Here is a 20,204-nt window from a genome sequence, read left to right on the forward strand (position 1 = left end):
TTGGAGAGTTGCTATGTCTGTTTTATAGATACCTAATTTTATTTCTTTGTGGAGAGATGTTTATACTATTCTTCAGTAATTGTTGAGCCTCAGTGGTCAGTTGTTTTTTTTTTTCTTACTCTTTCTTGAGTACGGTCAAAAAATTGCTTTTTCTGCAGGGCTGAGACCAGTGCCCTATTTTAAATTCATTAGTTCAATTCAAGATTGATTATTGAGTTGTTAATGTCATCTGTGTTCTTAAGACACGTTTTTTGTCTGATATCTCAGTTTCTGGTGAAGTATGTTAAAACTTCCCATTAACATTGTATAATGCCAATTTTTCTTTTTTATTCCCTCAGTTTTAAATTTTGAGTACTATGCTGTTTAAATAGATGCAGGCATAAGGCATTATATTTTCCCAGTGAATTATTCCGTTTACACTTAAGGAATGATCTTCATCATCCCCAGTAAGGTTTTTTACCTTCTCTTATCTGATGTTAATATTGTAGTATTGCTTTTTGTTGTTTTGAATGTTTACCTAGTATCTTTTTGGCTTATCGGCTCATTTTCATCCATTCCATGGGATTTTTATTTTAAGTATATCTCTTGTAAGGAGCATATAATTGGATCGTGTTACTTTTAAATCTAATATTAAAATCCATTTATATTTATTTTGATTGTGTTGCACTAAATTTAAAATTTTTTTTTCTCCTTTTGTGCCTTCCATTTGATTGACTGAGTTTTCCTTCCATGTATTTATTTGGAAGTTAGAAGTCTTTTTCATTTCTTCCAATGGCTACCTATAGAGTTTTAACAAAGTAAAGAAGTAATCTGTATTGCTCTTGTTCCCAAATGCCAGAATTTAATGGTGCTGTCATTTCAGTTACACCTTCCCATCTTGCATGCAATTATTGTCTACTATTTTATTTCCACGTTATTTTAACTCTCATTAGTTATTTGTCCTATTTTTCACTGTTCGTGCTTATTTTGAGTTAGTCATATCTGTTAGCCTTTTGGCTTACCATTGCTACTGCAGCCCACTCCTTCCTTTTTGGATTTAATGTCTTTATTTGTTAAGAACATCCACTAGTGGTTATTTCAGTAAGATTCTCTAAGGGATGGAGTTTCCCTTTTGGATACTGAAATGTTCTTGTATCACTACTATCTTGAGAGACTTTGTTATTAATGAAATTCCAGATTGACACTTCTTGTTTCTTGGACCTTTGAAGATATTCCACTGTCATCTGTTGTTTATTGACAATAAGCTTTCTTTGTTGTCATCCTTTTGGAGGTAATCTATTTTTGTTCAAAATTGTTTTAAGATGTTATTTTTATTTTTGATGTTTTGCGATTTCAGCACATCGAATGGTGGAATGGGTATTTATCTTTCTTGAGATTTCATGTATTGCTTTATCTGAGGACTCTTGCCATTTTTTTCAGTTCTAAAAATTTCAGCCATTAGCTCTTTAAATATTGCCTCTCTGTCGTCTGCTGTTTTTTCTTTCTGAGATTCCCATAAGTGTGCATTCTGACTGCTTCTTCCATTCTCTGTATTTCTTCTCTATTCTGTTTTTTGACTGATCTTTTTTATGCTGCATTCTAGTTTTATCAACTATTTTAATTTTTCAATAATTCTTTTCTCTGCTATGTCCATTGAATATTTAAAAATGTTTTTTAAAAACTAACTTTTCATTTTTAGAAGTTCCATCTGGTTCTCTTTCAAATTTGCTTATTTTTTTAACCATAGTGTCCTGTTTTTATCATATTGGTTTTTATTTCTTCTTTTGTCCCTAATTATTTAAAACAAGGGCCAGAGAGTAAATGCTGTAGGCTTTGCAGGTCATACGATTTCTGTCACAACTAGGCAGACCAAGACAATATCTAAACAATTGGGCATGACTGTGTTCCAGTAAAACTTTATTTACCAAAACAGGTATTGGACTGGATATAGCTCATGGGCCATAATTTATTGACCCTTGATTTAAAGCATAGTCTGTTAAAATCACAATGAAGTGGTCCTCTTAACTCAAGTAACTGAGAGTGGTAACTATCCTGGTTGATGCATCAGCTGACTGTCCCTTATGGTGGATCAGTCTTTTGTGTGTCATAATTTGAGTTGTGAAATCTAAATACAGCCTTCTGGTGGAGGTCAGAGTGCTTCGAGGATTATCCTTCAAAGCATATTGGTATTTCAGACCTCACAGCTAATGTTTTTATAAAGGATTACTTTTCAAAGTATTACCCTCAAAATACCTTGAATAGGAATCTTCTGAAATAATCCAGCGATTATTGCTCTTCCTGACACATGGGGAGCACACAGCTATCAGCTCCCAGTGCTATCATCATCTCTCTCAAAATTAACAGCACTGTTGTTATTGTTATCATTGATCCTAGGTCTTAGAGAATCTACAAAAACTGTAGTTGTTACCATTTATGCTCCCAAAGTTTTTGAAACTTCTGATTAATTGGAAGATCAGAATTAAAATACTTCTCTTTTAGACCTACTGCTACTGGGAGTTAAAAATATAGATAGTATTGAGTGAAGAATACATTATGAAAATAAAGACAACTGACAAGACAGAAACACAAGGAAGCTTTGCAGATTTCCTTCTAAAATATCATTTTTAAAAGTGATAGAATTAAAAATGTTATTGAGTAATAGAATTAAAAATGTTATTGAGTATCTATCAGTGTTCAGTATATACTTATGTATGTGTGCACCTGCATGTTTTTCCCAATCTATAGTAAATTTATGCTTCTCGCTTGTTCAATCACAGGACACTTGAAATGGACCAAAGCTGAGGACATTGATATAGAAACCCCAGGATCTATTCTTGTCAACACTAACTTGAGGGCATTAATAAATAAACATACGTTTGCTTCCTTACCTCAGCATTTCCAACAATACCTCCTGCTTTTGCTCCCAGAAGTGGATAGGCAGGTAAGTAGAAGTTTTAGACATGTAGTATTAGTCAATAGTTATATTATTAAGAGACAGGTCTGTTATTGAAGATGACTAATACATGCATGGACCATTTTGTAATAACATGTTATGTAATTTACATACTTATTGCTAGCATTGGTGTATTTGTTTAATCTACCAAAACAGAACTATTTTTTATTATCAGTAGTGAGCCAATTCACATTTTAAAATACAGCACATTGCCTTGGAGTGAAAACGACAGACCTCCCCACATTGGAAAGGGAAAACAAAGAAATCAAACATTCCATTATCAAATAAATCTTTGAAGTAGCTGCTCCTTTACCCCGAGGGAATATTGAAGTGCAGCAATAAAAAGCCAGGGTTTCTAAGAAATTATGTAAATGTTTTTATTCTCAACTCTTTCCAAAAAGCATTTAAAATTTATGTTTGCCAGTTGCCTTCTGAGAGTCTATCATCCTGAATATGATTGCCTATAAATAATCACCTTTTATCTTTTTTTTAGTGTAACTAGAAATGCTTTAAATGTATTTTTGAAAAGCTTCTAAAATAAGGAAATACAAATATAGACCTATAATAGCAGGCATCAATCATCTTCTCAAGCTGTTTCCTTAGGAAAGAAAAGGAAAAAAAAAGATTTCATCACATAAACTTTTATTAGATTTCACAAAAAATATTAAATGGTGACTAGGAAACATTTCCTTGTGATTCTCATTTCAATAAATTTTCACACTGTATATAGTTTCCAGTTGATGGACATAATGCATGTGTGTTTATGAATTTGCATCTTAAAATGATAGATACATCTATAAATTGAAATGGGCAAAATTGGTTCAATATTTCCATATTACTTTGAATAAATTTTCTTAGCTTTTTATTTGATTCTGTTTTCTACTAACACCCATCTCTTTTCATACATACTTAAAATTTGATGTGCTACAGTTTTCTTCCATTCTGATGTATCTCTTTGGTGGAGATTATTGTTTGAGTTTAGAAAAATATTATTTTGGGTGCAATTTTGTTGATTTGGAGTTTGTCTTCATCCCACAAAAATTTGTTTAATATTTACTATGAATATGATATGTTTTAGGTGCTTTGGAATAATGAAAAACAGTAAGTGCCTATTATATGTTTATTGAATCAATGATTAAATATGCTCTAGTTGGATACATAAGCCGTATTTGTGAATAATCAAAATATGAGACAGAAACGGGTAAGCTTAGTGGGGGAAAAGCACAAAGTATATTGAGCTTTCATATGCAGAGGGGAAAAATCAGAGACACATTTAAGATCCTTGAATTGGGCGCTTGAGATATAGGCAGAATCTGAATAAAATAGATGGAAATGTACCAAGTGCAAGGTTTGAAAATACAAAATCAAAACTAATTTTGTGGGAGTCTGGATAATAGGAAAAACAGTGCAAATGAATCTGGAAAGATAAATTAGAAGTCAATTTTGGAATATTTCTTGACTATGAGACTAAAGAGTCTGAACAGTGTTCTTCCTGTGTTTGCAGTGCAAAAGCCATGGAGGGCCTTTGAGCAGAGCTAGAATATAATAAGATTGTTGCTTTTTAAGAAAATTATTCTGGCAGTACTGAAAGGGAATGTTAGAGATGGAAAGCATGAAAGTGGAAAGAGTTGTTAGAAAGCAATTTTAGTTGTTCCAAAAAGGCAAAATGAGGACTTGAATTTGGAGAATAATGTTGAAGTTAAAGAGGAGAAGGATAGTGCAATCATCACCATCACCACCACCACCACCATCACCGTCATTATCATCATCATCATCATCATCATCCAGTGGTAGCAATTTTACATTTTGTCAGATAACACTTGAAGCATGGTATAGGAAGAAGCCACTGATGATTCTTGGGTTTCAAGTTTGTATAACTGAGAATTGAGTTCAGGCATTAGGAAAAACTTTATTTTGGGGGGCAAGGGAAAGTGATTTATTAGCTACACAACTATTTCCTCCACTTCAACATATATGTGGTTTATCTATTTACAATTCTGTCTCCTGCTCTTGGAATAAGTTTTGGCATATATATTTTATTCAACCTGTAACAGTTTCTGTTACTGAGTTTTTTCTAGTCACTGTGAGAAATATGAATAAGGCACAATTCCTGTCCTCAAATATTCATCAAATTAGTCCTCAAAAATTTAGTCCATTGGGAAATTATTTCTTCAAGAAATATTTACTGAGCATGTATTATGTGCTACATACACTTTTCTAAATACAGAGGATACAAGAATGATTCTTGTGGAGAAATAACAGAAGAGAAAGACAACCTCATGCTGAAATACAATACTCTTTGCTCATTACTGGGAAAGAAGTCTAATAACTAGACGACGTCCACACCAAATTTAGTATAAGACCAGGCAGAGTAACATAAATGTCAAATAGAAGTATAAAGTCCTCTAAAGATGCAGAGGAGTAAGAACTTTAATCTGAAAATAGTATTGGAGAAGATTTTATGGTAGCAGACATACTTTAGTTGAAGCTTGAAGAACTGATAGGTGTTTTGTAAGTAGAGCCAAGGGAAAGTGAATTGCACAGAGGAAGAGCATGTCATTTACAAAGACTTGATGCTTGTGTGTTCCAGAAGATTCAGTAGTACAGTATAACTGGACCATCTTGCAGGGAAAAGACATGAGATACTGTGCTGAAGGGTAGTATGGTCTACAACCTTGATGACCTGGCTGTAGACTAAACTCTTTGAACACTTTCTGAAACCAGCTGGTACCATCAGAGAGGTTTTCACATGAGAAATGGCATGCATAGAATAATTTAAACAGTTGTTTTAGTGCCTAGACATAGGTGAGGGAAAGAAGGATAAATACAAAGGATAAATACAATTCAGTCTCTGTTTTCTCTTAGGAGTCAGTAGCCGTGGGAATGATGGATTGGACAGCAGAAAGATGAGACCCTGTGAGACTGGGTTAGAGACAATTGCAGTAGTTGAGATATGAGATGAGGGTCTGATCTTGGACATTGGCCTTGGAAATGAAAAGAAGGCACTGAATTCCAGGCATATTTTTCAACCCAGATGAGTAGGAATAAATGACAGATTGCCTGTGGGATGGGGTTGTAAAAGGTCTAGAAGGCAACTGGAGATCTTATCTAGGGTGACTTGGGAGGACAGAAAGGCTCTGTGAGCCTATCAGCATTTGCTACCAAGAAATTTAGAGCTCTCTCTGTCTCTGCCCTGCTGGAGGTGAGCTCAACCCTCTCTCCTAGCAGAAAGGGACAGGCGACTTGATGCAACAAGCTACCCAAACTGCTGCTGTTTCAGCCCAGCTTATAAATATCCAAATGTGGATGTATACCACCAATTTCTGGGCCAGAATGACTAGAAAAGGCATGGCCCATGCCCCAGCCCTGGAACATGAACCTGGAATATGGAAATGTGATTCTGATTATATAGATTTATTTGAGCCACTGGAAGGTACTATAATTATGTGACATACCTAAGAATTTTACTTGTATGAAAGCTTGTCTTAACCTATTTTTACTAAATCTGAAATTCCCACCTTTCTCATTTCCTTTCTTTGACTACCCTGTTTCTGCCTGATTTCTCCCCTGAAGCAGCCCTACAGGGCCTCCTACTCTGGGCCATAATAAGATGAGCTTCATTCCATTATTACATCTTTAAAATATGGGAAGCTGGTTTCCCATTTACCTTGCTAGTGCCAACTGTCATTAAGCCAGCCTGTCTGGTATTTTGTTTTTCTGTATTTGTACTTTTCTTTCTTTTTTAGAGGTCTGTTTATCTTAGATTAGATTTTTTTTACATACTCCTCGTTGTTTTATAACATTGTCACATCTAGTTTTATATTTAATTTTACTCTCCACCATTATATTTCAAGTAACAGAAAATCAAACTCAAACTGACTTAAACATAAAGGGGATTTATTGGCTCAGGTAATTAGAAAATAGAGGTTAGAATGGACTTCTGGTTGTTGGTCCTGGAATTCAGTTATTATCAAGGACTCATTTAATTATTATTTTAAATAAATTAATTTAAAAGCTCTTCTCTTTTGTTGTTGGCACTATCCTAACCTAAACCTCTTTGTGATAGGATGGCTGCCTGAATCAAAACATGGGTGCTTGCCTCTTGGCTCACATTCATGGGGAAAATACTTCTGTCCCTGTATTTCAAAGAAAAGACCTGTGATTCACGCTAATGGTACTACTTAGATCACATGACTGATACTGAGCCTCTTAATTACCAGTTTGTATGCACAGTAAGCCAATCACTGAGACACCTACACTGGAGATGGAGAAAGATTTATTCCAGTTGGCCAAAATGAAAAGGTGGGAGGATAGGTTCTCTCAAATCTGCCTTAACAAAAGAAGAAATTGGAGTCTTTGTAGAGCTAAGGGGCTTGTGAGGAGGAGTTTTGGAGAAACAAAGGGAAGTCCTTTTCTTTCAATCCAGATAAGCCCTTGGACAACCAGTCATCTGGGTGCAGTAGCTGGGGGCGGGTTATCTGGTGGTTGTAACTTCCTTAAAGGTATTCTTTTTCTTCTGCAAAACATGCTCCTAAATCCTTGTGACCCTTGAGTCATCCCTCAAGTTAAGAAAACAGCAAATTAACGAGATTAACTTCTTTTCATCTCTGTCTGTGTTGGGAACAAGGTTGAAGGCTAACCATGTTCTTATTGAATGTTTATGGTAACCCTCAGTAGTCAGCTTCATGACCACTTCTTAAACAATGACTCTAGCTGAGTAAATGGAATATGCACATTGGTTTAAGGCAACCAGGCCTACTTTTGAACCTTAGAGTACTCACCATCTCCTGAAGCAAAATGGTACGCTGTGGTAGAGGTCAGGGATCCTTTAGAATTCTGTTTTTGGGGGAATTCTGTTAGAGATGCGTTGGGATATGGGGAGGGAGAGATGCTTGGTAGGCAATTAATAGTACCTACTGTAGTGGGGTAGATACTGAGTTTGGTTTTAATGTGTTGGGTTGAGATGCTTCTACTACATGAAGTGTCCAGAAATGATTGTATTTTCGGGTTTTGAAACTGGAGAAGATGGAGTTAGTGATAAAATCTACCTAGATTATTATGTCAACTGTGGGATTTGATGAGACTGCGGGTATCATAGTCATCCTAGAGGAACACAGATATTTGTAAGAGAATATGATAAGAAAGAATATGGGAAGGAGCCAGGGAATAGATAGAAAATAGCAAATCCAGGAGGGATTATCAATGTGGAGATTATGCACAGGCAATAGTATCAAATGGACATTAGGAGGTCATTGGGGAGCCAGTAGGATGTCTTTCCTTTGTTCCTCTAGATCCTGCCTTCAGCCTCCTTAACTCTGCTTTGCTCCCATGAGGCTAACCCATATATGGACTCCTGCATCAGGAGGAGCTATGCTTTCTGTCTTCTTTTTCTTTTTTTTAATGTTGAAATAATCATAAACTTTCTGAGAATTTGAAGATACACTGGAGAGTAAGTTTCAAGGCTAATTATCCATTCACTTCCCTCCCGCCCCAAATATATTGTGACTTTAAGGTTTTTTCTACAAACAAGGACATTCTCTTACATAATCACAATGCAACCAGTCAAGATCAGGAAATTAACAGTGATCACTATTACCATGTGAGTCTTAGGCTCTATTCAAGTTTAGCCACTTATCTCAATAATGTCACTTTTAGCAACAAGATCGAGTACAGACTTTGTCATTGCATTTAGTTGTCATATCTCTTTAGTCTCCTTTCTTCTGTAATAATTCTTCAGTCTTCCCTTGACTTTCATGATTTTGACACTTTTGAAGATTGTAAGCCAGTTTGAGTTCATGTGATGTTTCCTTGTGATTAGATTCAGATTCTGTGCCTTTGGGAAAGATAAGATAAATGATGCTCTATTCTCCCTGCACCTATTAGTTGGCACACAATTTTGATTTGTTCCAGTAGTGATATTGTTTTCTTGATCTTTTGATTAAAATGTATCTGCCAAGCTTCTCCAGTGTAAAGTTACTTCTTCCCTCTTTATAATTAAATAGTATTTTCTGAAGAGATTCTTTTAAACTGGGTAAATATCCTCTTCCTCTTCAGACTCTCAATTTATTAATTTATTTATATCTGTATGGTTTCATTGTTTTCTGTTTTTTTCTACAGGTTATTGTGCTCAAATTGTCCCACATTTGGTCACTGGGAGCCTGTTCAAGCTGGCTCCTGGGTCTTCTGACATGTCTCCATCACTCTTTGAGCACTTCATTACTTTGAAGCACATCAAACTGTTCCAATCTCATCTTAACTTTCCATGCCCCAGCCCTGGAATATGAACCCTTTCTCCAAGGAGCCATGGTTCCCTTTAGTGGAGGCTGGTGTTTAGAAATCAAGATCTCACAAAACGTGTGCTCTTTGCTATTGGGGTGTTGCTGCTCCCAGTTCTAGGTCAGAGTTAGAAAATATATGTTTGTATATGTGTGAATGTGTACATACATACGCACGTGTGTATGCATGTATGTTTGTGGCAACACCTCCTTACTTCTGTGTCTTGGAGACAAGGAACATCCTATAGAAGAAAGAGCATGAGCCTATTCACAATACATAAACATAGCACAATTTATATCTACATGTATTTCTATATGTATCTCTATATCTCGTCAATCATGAATTCACACTAATGCCTCCAATCCTAATCTAAGACTCTGTGGTTCATTGTAGTTTTATCCCTTTCCATAGCTGTCTAAGACTGACAGTAAGAAACCCAGTTTCTGTTACCCATAATATATCTAAATATTTGATTAATCCCCTTATAGATCACCAATCTTCCATCTTGGCCACCATACCTCTCCCATGTGGATGGTCTCCTTACTGCACTCAGGCTCTGACTCTCCATGGTAGGCCACCTACCCACCCATCCGGCTTGGGCACCTGGCACCTTCCCCTTTGTGCTTGACCTCTGACACTGTACATCAGGCCAATCCTCTGTGCAGGTACCCTTCTCACCATCCTCTGTCTCTGCAACCCCTCTCCAGGACTCCCCTCCATATGGATACCTACCTCATCCACTAGGCTCTGTGCTCCTACCCTGGGCCATCATGGGCCCCTCTGCTCCTTCTCTAACACAGGGGCCTATATTGCTTTAAGCTTCTGGCCTGAATTATTCAAGAGGGAGAGGAGAAGGCCCTCTGGATTCTAAGTAGGTTTAGCTGTTGGGGAGCCCCAACAGGCTTGAGTGAGATTGAGCCCCTCACCTTCCCTGTGTGGTCAGCATGGACTGCATCCATTGACCAGCTCCTATCAGAAGGTCCTCTCTCTGTCCAAATTATGATAAGCACCTTCTCCCCTTACCCTTCAGGTGAAATACTACCCCCCATTATTAGCCCTTTTTACTGCACTGTCTTCTATGGTTTTGCTGCACCTTGATCACACTTTTATAAGTAGTTACTTTAATCTACTCTCTTCGAATGAAGCTAACTTGAATGAGCCATCTGTGCCTGCCGGGACTCCTGACTGACACACCTTTTGAGGAAATAGAATAATGTGGAAATAAACAATTATAGAATTATATGGCTGTAAGCAAATTCTAGTGGTTTTGGGAAGGAATAGGATATATAGTTCATGCATTCATTCAACCAATGTTTATTTAACACCTATCATGTGCCAGACAAGCACTGATGATACAGACATTAAGAAGTCACAGTTCCTATCCTGAGAGAAGTGATGGTTCTAGAGGAGAGAGAGAGATATAAAAGCCTAGAGTTACAGAACTGTGTCAGTGGTAGTATACGTGTTGTGCTACGGGAACAAAGAGGAGATAATTGTATTCTGTCTGTGGGAGTTAGAATAGGCTCCAAAGAGAAGGTGTCATTTGAACTGGATCTGGAAGGATGGAGGAAGTTTACCAGGTTAAGAAGTGTGGTGGACATTCCTACTAGAGAAAACAATATGTGTCAATAATAATATCTATTACTTACAATGCTAAGCCTCCTACATAGATTATCACTACATAGATTATCCTACATAGATTATCACTAAGCCTTACAATAACTCTCCTGAGTCCACATTATTAACTCCACTTTATGTGGAAACTGAGGGTCAGGGAGAAAAAATGATTTATCTGACTTCTTCTGAATAAAAACATGGGAGCCAGAATTTGAACACAGATTCGTCTGACTCCAAGTTCATGCTCTCTCCCCTAAATGATGTTCCTTGCCCCCAAGACACAGGCAGGGAAGTATGCGATGTCTATCAACACATAACTTGAGATGCCTGGCATAGAGGGTGAGTAAGTTGAGGCTAGGAAGGTAAAACAGAGCAGGCCTTTAACAAAGGCCTCATGTGTCAGTAAGCAATGTAGGACATGCCAAGATTTTACATTTGGAGCATAAAGTTATTAGATTTATAGTTTAGCAAAGAGTTTCATTGGAGGAGCGAAGCATGCAGAGGGAGATCCCCACCTTCCACCTTGCTGTGGGTTAGCAAACTGCCTTCCTTCCTGTCGCTCAAACCTAAGCTTTCTGTTCTATCGTAGCCTCTGTGCTTGCTAACAGCTCTGCTAAGAATGCTTTCCCAGCATCTTTTGGCAAGGCCACCTCATTCTCATCCACCCAGTGAGTCTCAACGTCATCCTTACAAAGGCTTTTCTTGTCTCCCCTCCCATCTAACATACCCTCGTTAGTTGTTTCCTGTCTTATTTTTCTGTTTATTTTCTTCTCTGCTCTTATTATAGTCTATAATTAACTTGCTTATGTGTCTGTTCACTTGTCTTTTCTCATGAGAATAAAAGCTCCAGGACAGTAGCTTTGTTTCTTATATTCTCTGTGCCTGGCATGTGGTAAAGTCTCAGTAAATATTTTCTGAATGGATGAATGAGTGAGTGAATGAATGAATAGAGGCTGGGAAACTACCTATAAGGCTAGTTTAACATGTCTGATAAACATAAGAACTTTAGTGAAAGCCGTTATAGGATGAAAAAGAAAGACCTAATTTATGAGACATTGAATTAATTTGTTAAGGCTGCCATAACAAAATACCACAGACTATAAGTGGCTTAAAAACAGAAATGTAGGGACTGGCCCAGTGGCAGATGGCACAGCGGTTAAGGTCTTGCACTCCACTTTCCAGCTCAGGGTTCACTCATTCCTCGCGCAGGCTTACATACTGCTTGTGGAGCCATGCTGTGGTAGGAGGAAGATGGCCAATGATGTTAGCTCAGGGCCAGTCTTCCTCAGCAAAAAGAGGATTGTCAGTGGATGTTAGCTTAGGGCTAATCTTCCTCAAAAAGAAAAAATGTATTTTCTCACACTTCTAGAGGCTTCAAGTCCAGGATCAAGGTGCTGACATGCTTGGATTCTCCTAAAGCCTCTATCCTTGGCCTCCAGAACGCCGTCTTCTCATTTGTCCTCACATGGCCTTTTGTCTGTGTGGCTGCATCCCTGCCGTCCCTTCCTCTTTTTGTAAAACACCAGTCAGATTGGATTAGGGCCTAGCCATTGTGACCTCATTTATGCTCACTTACCTCATTAAAGGCCCCGTCTCTGAATACAGTCACATTGGGGGTTAGGGCTTCAACATAGGAATTTTAGGGGGGCAAAATTCAGTTCCATGCAGACATTTTAGAAATTAAATCATCAAGACTTGGTAATTGCATTTGGAGCGGAGGGAGGAATTGAATACACTTTTCAGGCAGTGTTTATTATGCATTTGAAAATAGCAAAGGATTGGTACATTTTTAAGCTAAGGTAGACTTAAACATGTTTTTGTCCTAAAAATTGAGGCAGTTGACGGGAAAAATTGAAGACAGCAGAGAGATGATTTGATTTATTGACCAAAGTTTTAGAATAGATGGGAAGGGTTGGGGACTATAGTGAAGAAGCTGGTTTAGAAAAATTGTGTTGATTTTTGATATCAGAGAGAAGAGAAGCAGGAAAAAGGAGTGAAGAAATAACTGAATGTGAAGAGTGCAGTGGAAAGTGAGGGTGATGGTATATTTGTCTGTTCGGAAACTAGAGGGTTAGAGGTTTCAGGAGAGTAAAAAGGCTTTGGAAAGCCACTTGGTGGATTCTCCAATGGATTCATCCTGGGAACACTGTGGTTGCTGAGCAGCGTTGAGGCCCCTTTTGAGGTTAGGTGGCAGTGGACACAGTTGGTCAACTTATGTGTTTTTCACCCCAACGATGCTAAATATTTGTGCACTTAGCTTGATAATAGATGTGTCGGAGAGGCTCAAATTGAAGGAGCTGAGTGGTTTTAGGAGACTTGTGGGCAGCTTATTGGAGTGGTTGATTATGGAGTCCAGGCTGGATAGGGAGAAAAGTAAGGTCAGAAGGGCTTAAGTAAGTGGACATCTCAGGGAGAGGAAAATGTGAGTTCAAAGGAGGGAAGATATGTTATGAATGAAGTGTCATAGAGCCTCAAAATAACATGCTTCAAATATGATCAGATTTTGGTAAACACATGAGTCAAAACCCACAGCATTTCGGTTCAGAGATCAAATACAAAGAAACCAAGGGGTCAGAGCAGCATTGGTCAGTGCTAGTGAACAGGTAGAATTGTAGCTAGTTCTTCATTCAGTCCCCTTGTGGGAATGTTGGCTTAATAAATTCAGTGCTTTGGGTTGTAGCCAGACATGCTTTTGTACATGGCTCTCTGCAAGATGTGCTTGGAGAATTTTTAGAACTTTCTTGATTATACATAGCAGATCCCTCCTTTCTTTAAGAATTTGTACTTTATAAACTGTCTACATAGAGCAATTTTGTGACCTTTTAAAAATATGTGGCAGCTGGTGGAATAAATGTCAACTAAAGTGGAGTCATATTTAAGTTTTTATTACGCTTTCGTATTGAACATCACTGATGAATAGGTTGTTGTCATTTCTGTCATCTGTATCATTTTTAAGTGATGTTCCTCTCTGCCTCCATTTGGTGGTATTGGGGCTATCAGGGCTGTCTCTCCAGATACTTACAAGACCCTCCCCCAGCTGCTTCTAAATAAATTATGCCTATTATTTTTTTTGTCCAAATGGTAATTGCAGCATTTCAATCCATTCTTACTAATCTCCCAATTTTGTTCTGCATTCATATCTGTGTGTCTGTGGTCTGTTAAATGACTGGCTGCTGAAGGATATGTACTGTGTAGGCTCTTTAAAATCCTATCTAGCTTTGTGCTCTTCAGGTTTTTTCACTCACTGGCAATAATGCACATAATTTTAACTGTGGAGAATGTCATTAAACTAAAATGGAACATTTACACAGTCCCTTTTGCAGAGAATTTTGGACTAGGAAAATGAATGTGTGTGTCAGACATTTTACAGCACATGAGAATGTGATTTATTGATTTCTGATGGCTCTGTTGGCACCAGTGTATATATTTAAAGAAGTCACGCAGGCTTTATAAATGCAAATGGGAAAGGGCTTTCCATCTTTTTCCTCCGTGGAAATAGCTCATACATTTGCAATAACTCAGGCTCCTCTTAGAGATTGCTCTACGTACTGTATATATTGATTTAAAAATTATACTGTTATTTTATTCTACAAATAGCATATATAATGAAATGTCAATTTACCTAACAGATTATAAAAATTCAGGAGCATTAAAGATATGAAAAAATGCTAGTATCTTAAGCCTTTAGGTAAAAGTAAGGGTGTACTTGAGATGTAATTATTTTAATGGAACTGACACTTTGGCTTTTTCCCTGCTTCTGAAAGCGTATCTTAAAGTACTTAGGAAATCCAATATTCCTTTAGCCTAAGTCACTTACTGCTGATAGTAAATCATCATGGCCGAAGATAACCTTGCAGACCACGCCTGGATATTTCCATTCTCACCATTTATGCTTATGGAGGGAAGTGATTTCATCTAGCTATTATTCATTTCTTTGCCAACTGGCTAGTTAGCATCAAATCCTGTTTATCAGTATCTGCTTCAATGTATGTCAAAAAATGTTTAGACTGGATTGAATTACGAATGTGCGAGTAATTGCACATAATAGGCAATCTAACAGATGGAGCTTATTTCAGTCCCAGGCATAGGTGGTTAATTGAAGAGCACAAACTCATTTAACCTGGAGAACATCCCATTTTGTGCGTTAAACCACTTTTTTCCTCCTCTATATAGTGTAGGCTACTAAGTGGCAACCTCATAGGCTGAGAGGATGTCTTTGGCTATGTATGATCAACTACTACTGGCATATTGGATTATTAAATATTTAATATTGTCATCTAATATTTACATAATTACCTTTTTGTTATATAAATTACTTAGTAATACATGTATGCATAAACTTAACTGCCAGTTTATAAAGGAGCGGAGAATAAGGAACTTTAACCTTGCTTTATCCCTCAAATGACTAGAGTGTGAGAAATGGAGTCATTCATGTAGCAGATTACACATCAGTACATCTCATTTTAATAAGGGACATTCTAATGCCAGCATCACCAAGGACCATTATGAACAGCTGTCCTGCAGTGACACACCCCTAAATTAGGCTTAAGGGTAGAAGGAAGAAAGCTGATTTCACTAATTAAATCAACTTCAGAACTCCTGGTGGTTATTAAACCCTATTCGAAAAATACAGTTGCCTGAGAAAATACTTTGATTCCATTTATAAAATTTATTGAAGATCATTATAAAGGAATAAAGGATCAATTATAAGTAGGAAGCAAACAGTATAGTAATATTTGAAGCTCTGGATTAAGGTGGCAGTATAAATATGCATATTTAATTCCTTACCCTTGTTCTAAGTTCCCTTTAAAATATACTGGCTTTTTCCCATCCTTGTATTTCCTTATCAGTCCTGGAACCTACATGAAGAATGCTATCCAGATGCCAAAAAGTGTGAGGAATTTCTGCAGGAGATAATTGAAGGTGAGACTAGATTGAGCTAAGAGATTGCCAAAATGAGTGACTGCCTGGAAAGGGAAACTGGGATCTGACTGGAAGGGACTGTAGACTTGCCCTAGCCAAAACCAGCTCTGAGATGTCAGGGCCAGAGGCAAGGGGAGAACCTTCAGGAGGAGAAATCTCTCTACGGACTCTGCTCTCCGGGCATGTTCACTAGAATTTAGTCTCTAAATTGCAGAAGTTTACCACTGCAGAAAATATCCTTCTTGTATTCTGTGTCCAAAGGCTGCCCATTTTGCTAGCCTAGGGAGGCCTAGCCTCACTGATGTATCTTTAAATATATGGTTAATATGTTCTTTATTAAAGAAGCCATCTGTGCTCCTCACAAATGCCAGTCCTCTGCTTGGGAAGCGTCAATGAGGTAAACATGCGCTCTTTTCTCATCCCTTATCTGAACCTGAAAGATTTGTACAAAATCCAACAGTTTCTGACAGAAACCATCTCAATATCTAATACTGACCCAACACCTACCGACCTCTCTGCCTTGCGATGAAAAGACAGATCAGTAATGTGACAGAGGAAGGGTTTGGCTGTTCAAAAGGGAGACCCAGGGTGATAGTTCAGAGAACAAGACCCTCTGTGTGTTACTGAAACAGGATAAAAATGATTTTAACAATATCTATTAATAAACTGAAGGTGATTCAGGAGAATTTGGTTATTTTTACAAATGTTAATTGAAATTTTATGGTGGGCTATGCAGTGTGCTAGACATGGTGGATATTACGTTACATGAGACTGTCATGCATCCACCTTCATGGAGCTTGGGGTCTAGCAGGAGAAACAACATGGAAGGAGTGAATGTACAGGAAGCTCCCTGGGAATATCGTTGTCAAGAAGAGGGAGACAGCTGTGAGCAGGCATATGAGTGCTCTTGACGAGGTTGTTATTTGAAAACAGTTTGATGCTTGGAATCTTAAGATATATTAGGCAGAACCAGAGCGGCGCTCGGTCTATGGCACATTCTTCCCCATCACTGAGGCACGTGTTTTTCCAGTCTGACTCGTGAGAACACACTGTGGGCACAGGGCCCTCTTATCTCTGTTCATTTCTGGTAGTTCTTCCCAGCCTGTGGTTGGTTTCCTCACGTTCATGTAGTGATAAACATTCAGCTGAAGAACTCCAGCATTTTCTCTCTGTGGTGCTCTGGTTCTCTTCTTTTGTGCTCTGATTCTCTTCCTGTGAACTATAACTGGCTTGGTTTCCCCTGACTCTCAGCTTCCGTGTCTCATTAGCCCAATAGACGGATGGTGTACACCATTTACTGAGGAAGGTAAAACTGGAAGGAGAGCATGTTTTCGGTTTTGGATGTGTTGCATCTGAGGTGCATTTGAGGAATCTATATGGAAATTTTGAATAAGAAGTTGACTATATAGGTTTGAAGGTTAAACTAGAGTTCTAAGCTGGAGTGAAAAAAATTAGCTACCACCAACATATAGATGTTAATTAAAATCATGGATATAGATAATGTGCAGTATAGAATAGAATGAGAAGAGGACCCAAGACTAAGACTTGAGATTTCCAAATCTTAATGACTGAATAAAAGAGATTAACCTTGTAAAGGAGACTGAAAAATAATAGCCAGTTAATGTGAGGTAGAGGAAAACCAAAAGTGTGTATCACTGAAGTCAAGAGAGTGAATATTTAAGGAGGAGGGTGTGATTTATTTAATTCGTAAGTATTGAATAAGATGAGGATTGAGAGTTCAACATCAGATTTCACATATGCAGTGCATCAGTGATCTTGACAAGAACAATTTTGGAGGCATGGTGGGGAGGAAAAACTAGTTTGGAGTGGCTTCGAAAGAGGCTGGAAGGAGAGGATTTGCATAGAACTCCTTCATTTTCTGCTGCATATAGAGAGGAACAGAGAAATGGAGCAGTACATCTTAGAATTTCTTGTTGAGTACATTGAGGCCATTTTTTTCTAAAATTGTTATTATAAATGGAATTTTTTTCTGTAATATAGTTCGTGAGTTTTGTGTATATGAAAGCTATATTTTTCTTATCCATCTTACTCAATTTTTGATAGTTTTTAATGTTTTCATTTTATGCTCTTGAGTTTCCCAGGTAATCATTTCACTTAAGAATGATCATTTTGTCTCCTTCTTTCTAATTGTATACTTTTTAGTACCATTTAATTTATTTATTAAGGAAGAAAGCCAGATTGAGGTAGGATGAGGATTGAGTTAAAGAAGAAAAGAAGTAGAGAGTATATACATATCTTTCAAGAAATTTAGTTATGGGGGCCAGCCCCGTGGCTGAGTGGTTAAGTTCGCGCGATCCACTGCGGCGGCCCAGGGTTTCTCTGGTTCGGATCCTGGGCACGGATGGACATGGCACCGCTCGTTGGGCCATGTTGAGGTGGCATCCCACATACTACAACTAGAAGGACCCACAACGATAATATACAATTATATCCTGGGGGGATTTGGGAAGAAAAAGCGGAAATAAAAAAAAAGATTGGCAACCGTTGTTAGCTCAGGTGCCAATCTTTAAAAAAGAAAAAAAAAAGAAATTTAGTTATGAAGTGGAATAGTCATAAGGATAACTGGAGCAGCATAATTTAGGGAGAAAGATGGGGTTTTGTTTGTTTGATTTATTTTTTCACGTAGGAGAGGATTTAGTATGTTTAGTGATCAAAAGGATAGAAGTCCCAGAAGGAGCAGTTAAATAATCAAGATAAAATGGAAATTGATTGCTTACTATTTATGATCCCTTAAAGGACAGGGGTGGAGAAGGTAGTGATCAAAGTGCTGGTGGAGAGATTTTCTTTAGAAGGAAGGCAGAGCCACCATTTCCAGAAAAACAAAGGGAAGAAGAAAGTGGGTGAAGAAGATGGATGTTAAGTTTGGTAGTGGAAAGTCCAGGGACTTCCTGTCTGATCCCCACAGCTTCTTTTCTCCCCTAGAAAAGAAGTCAAAATCATGGACAGATAGCGATGGGCAGGATGAGAATAAGAAGGAAGGTAAAAAGCTTGAGGAGAATGGAGTTTGAAATAGTCATTGAAGAGCGACAAAGGAGTTCACTGAAAGAAGCACAGTTGTCTGGCTAGAAAGTGATAAGGGACCCAGAGTTGACTTAATTATTAAGCTTGTCTGCTTAAAGGAGTGATGTTTTTCCAAAAGTACTAGCTGTGGAATCAGAAGGTCTACTGTGGATTGGGCTTTTGTCATATGGGTGTATCTAAATGATGAGAAGGGCGAGAATCTTAACATGGCAGACCAGAAAATCTAAACTTGGAAAGAGGGGGAATGACGCAAGAAGAGTGACAGTTGGCTGGGTGAGAGTAAAGGGATGAGTGGACAGCGGGTCCTAATGAGTTCATGAATGATCATAGTAGGAGTATATGGACGAGCAGGCTGGAAGGAGGGAGGTGGGTCAGCATAATGTATATGTGATTAAATGTTACAGCGATAAAGAGGTTTAGGAGATTTTTCCCAAAACATTTATCATCTTTTGTCTTTTTTTTTAGTTATTAGTAGCTCTACAAAACTCTTAGTTTTCCTTTATGATGAGAGGTTTCATGTCTAGCTTGATATATTCTGAACAAGATTGGCACAGATGTTAGCTCAAGGCGAATCTTCCTCAAGCAAAAAGAGGAAAAATGGCAACACATGTTAGCTCAAGGCAAATATTCCTCAGGAAAAAAAAAGAATGTATTCCCCAAATATCCTCCAAAGTATTCTGATCTTTTTTTATATATATATTTAAAAATTTTTTCCTTTAGATTTTAGAAGGATGAGTCCTGCAGTTTTTTTTACCCCCCAAGATTGTTTTCTCTATTCTGGGACCCTGAATTTCCCTATGGATTTTAGGAATAACTTGTCAATTTCAGCTTGTCAAAAGAAGCCAGCTGGAATTTTGGTAGGAATTGTCTTAAATCTGTAGATCACTTTGGAGAGTATTACCATCTTAACAATATTAAATCCTCTCATTCATCAACATGGATCTTTCCATTTATTTAGATATCCTTTAATTTCTTTCAACTGTTTTTTAGTTTGCAGAGTGTAAGCTTTGCATTTCTTTTATTAAATTTATCCCTTAGTATTTTATTATTTTTAATGTTATTGTAAATGGATTTTTTTTTCTTAATTTCATTTTTGGATTGATGAGAAGTCAACTGTTCATGTCATTGTTGTTCCCTTGTACATAACAAGTCATTTTTCTCCTGCTTTTTTCAAAGTTCTCTTTTTGGCTTTCAGCATTTTTACTATGATATATCTGGGTGTGGATCTCTTCACATTATCTTGCTTAAAGTATGTTGAGCTTCTTTGATTTGTACATTAATGTTTCTTATTAAATTTGGGAAGTTTGGACCATTATTTCTTTGAATATTTTCCTGCCCCTTCTCTCTCTCCTCTCTTTATGCTACTCCTGTACCCATTTCTGGGTGCACTTAATTGTGTCCTACATTTCTCTGA

General features: G+C 37.5%; 1 protein-coding gene across 3 annotated transcripts in view; it reads left to right on the forward strand.

The window, feature by feature from the left end:
• The window catches only part of ASXL3 (ASXL transcriptional regulator 3), a 171,261-nt gene that overhangs the window by 102,331 nt on the left and 48,726 nt on the right, over positions 1–20,204 (forward strand). For 2 of the 3 annotated variants that reach the window (XM_070275616.1, XM_070275614.1), the window contains exon 8: positions 2,757–2,920. In XM_070275616.1, the coding sequence (XP_070131717.1) occupies positions 2,757–2,920 (164 nt within the window). Of the gene's footprint in view, positions 1–2,756; positions 2,921–15,675; positions 15,749–20,204 lie in introns of all 3 variants that reach the window. The other variant, XM_070275615.1, reaches the window with a different exon arrangement.

This window comes from Equus caballus, chromosome 8 (assembly GCF_041296265.1).
Source record: "Equus caballus isolate H_3958 breed thoroughbred chromosome 8, TB-T2T, whole genome shotgun sequence".
Taxonomy (NCBI): domain Eukaryota; kingdom Metazoa; phylum Chordata; class Mammalia; order Perissodactyla; family Equidae; genus Equus; species Equus caballus.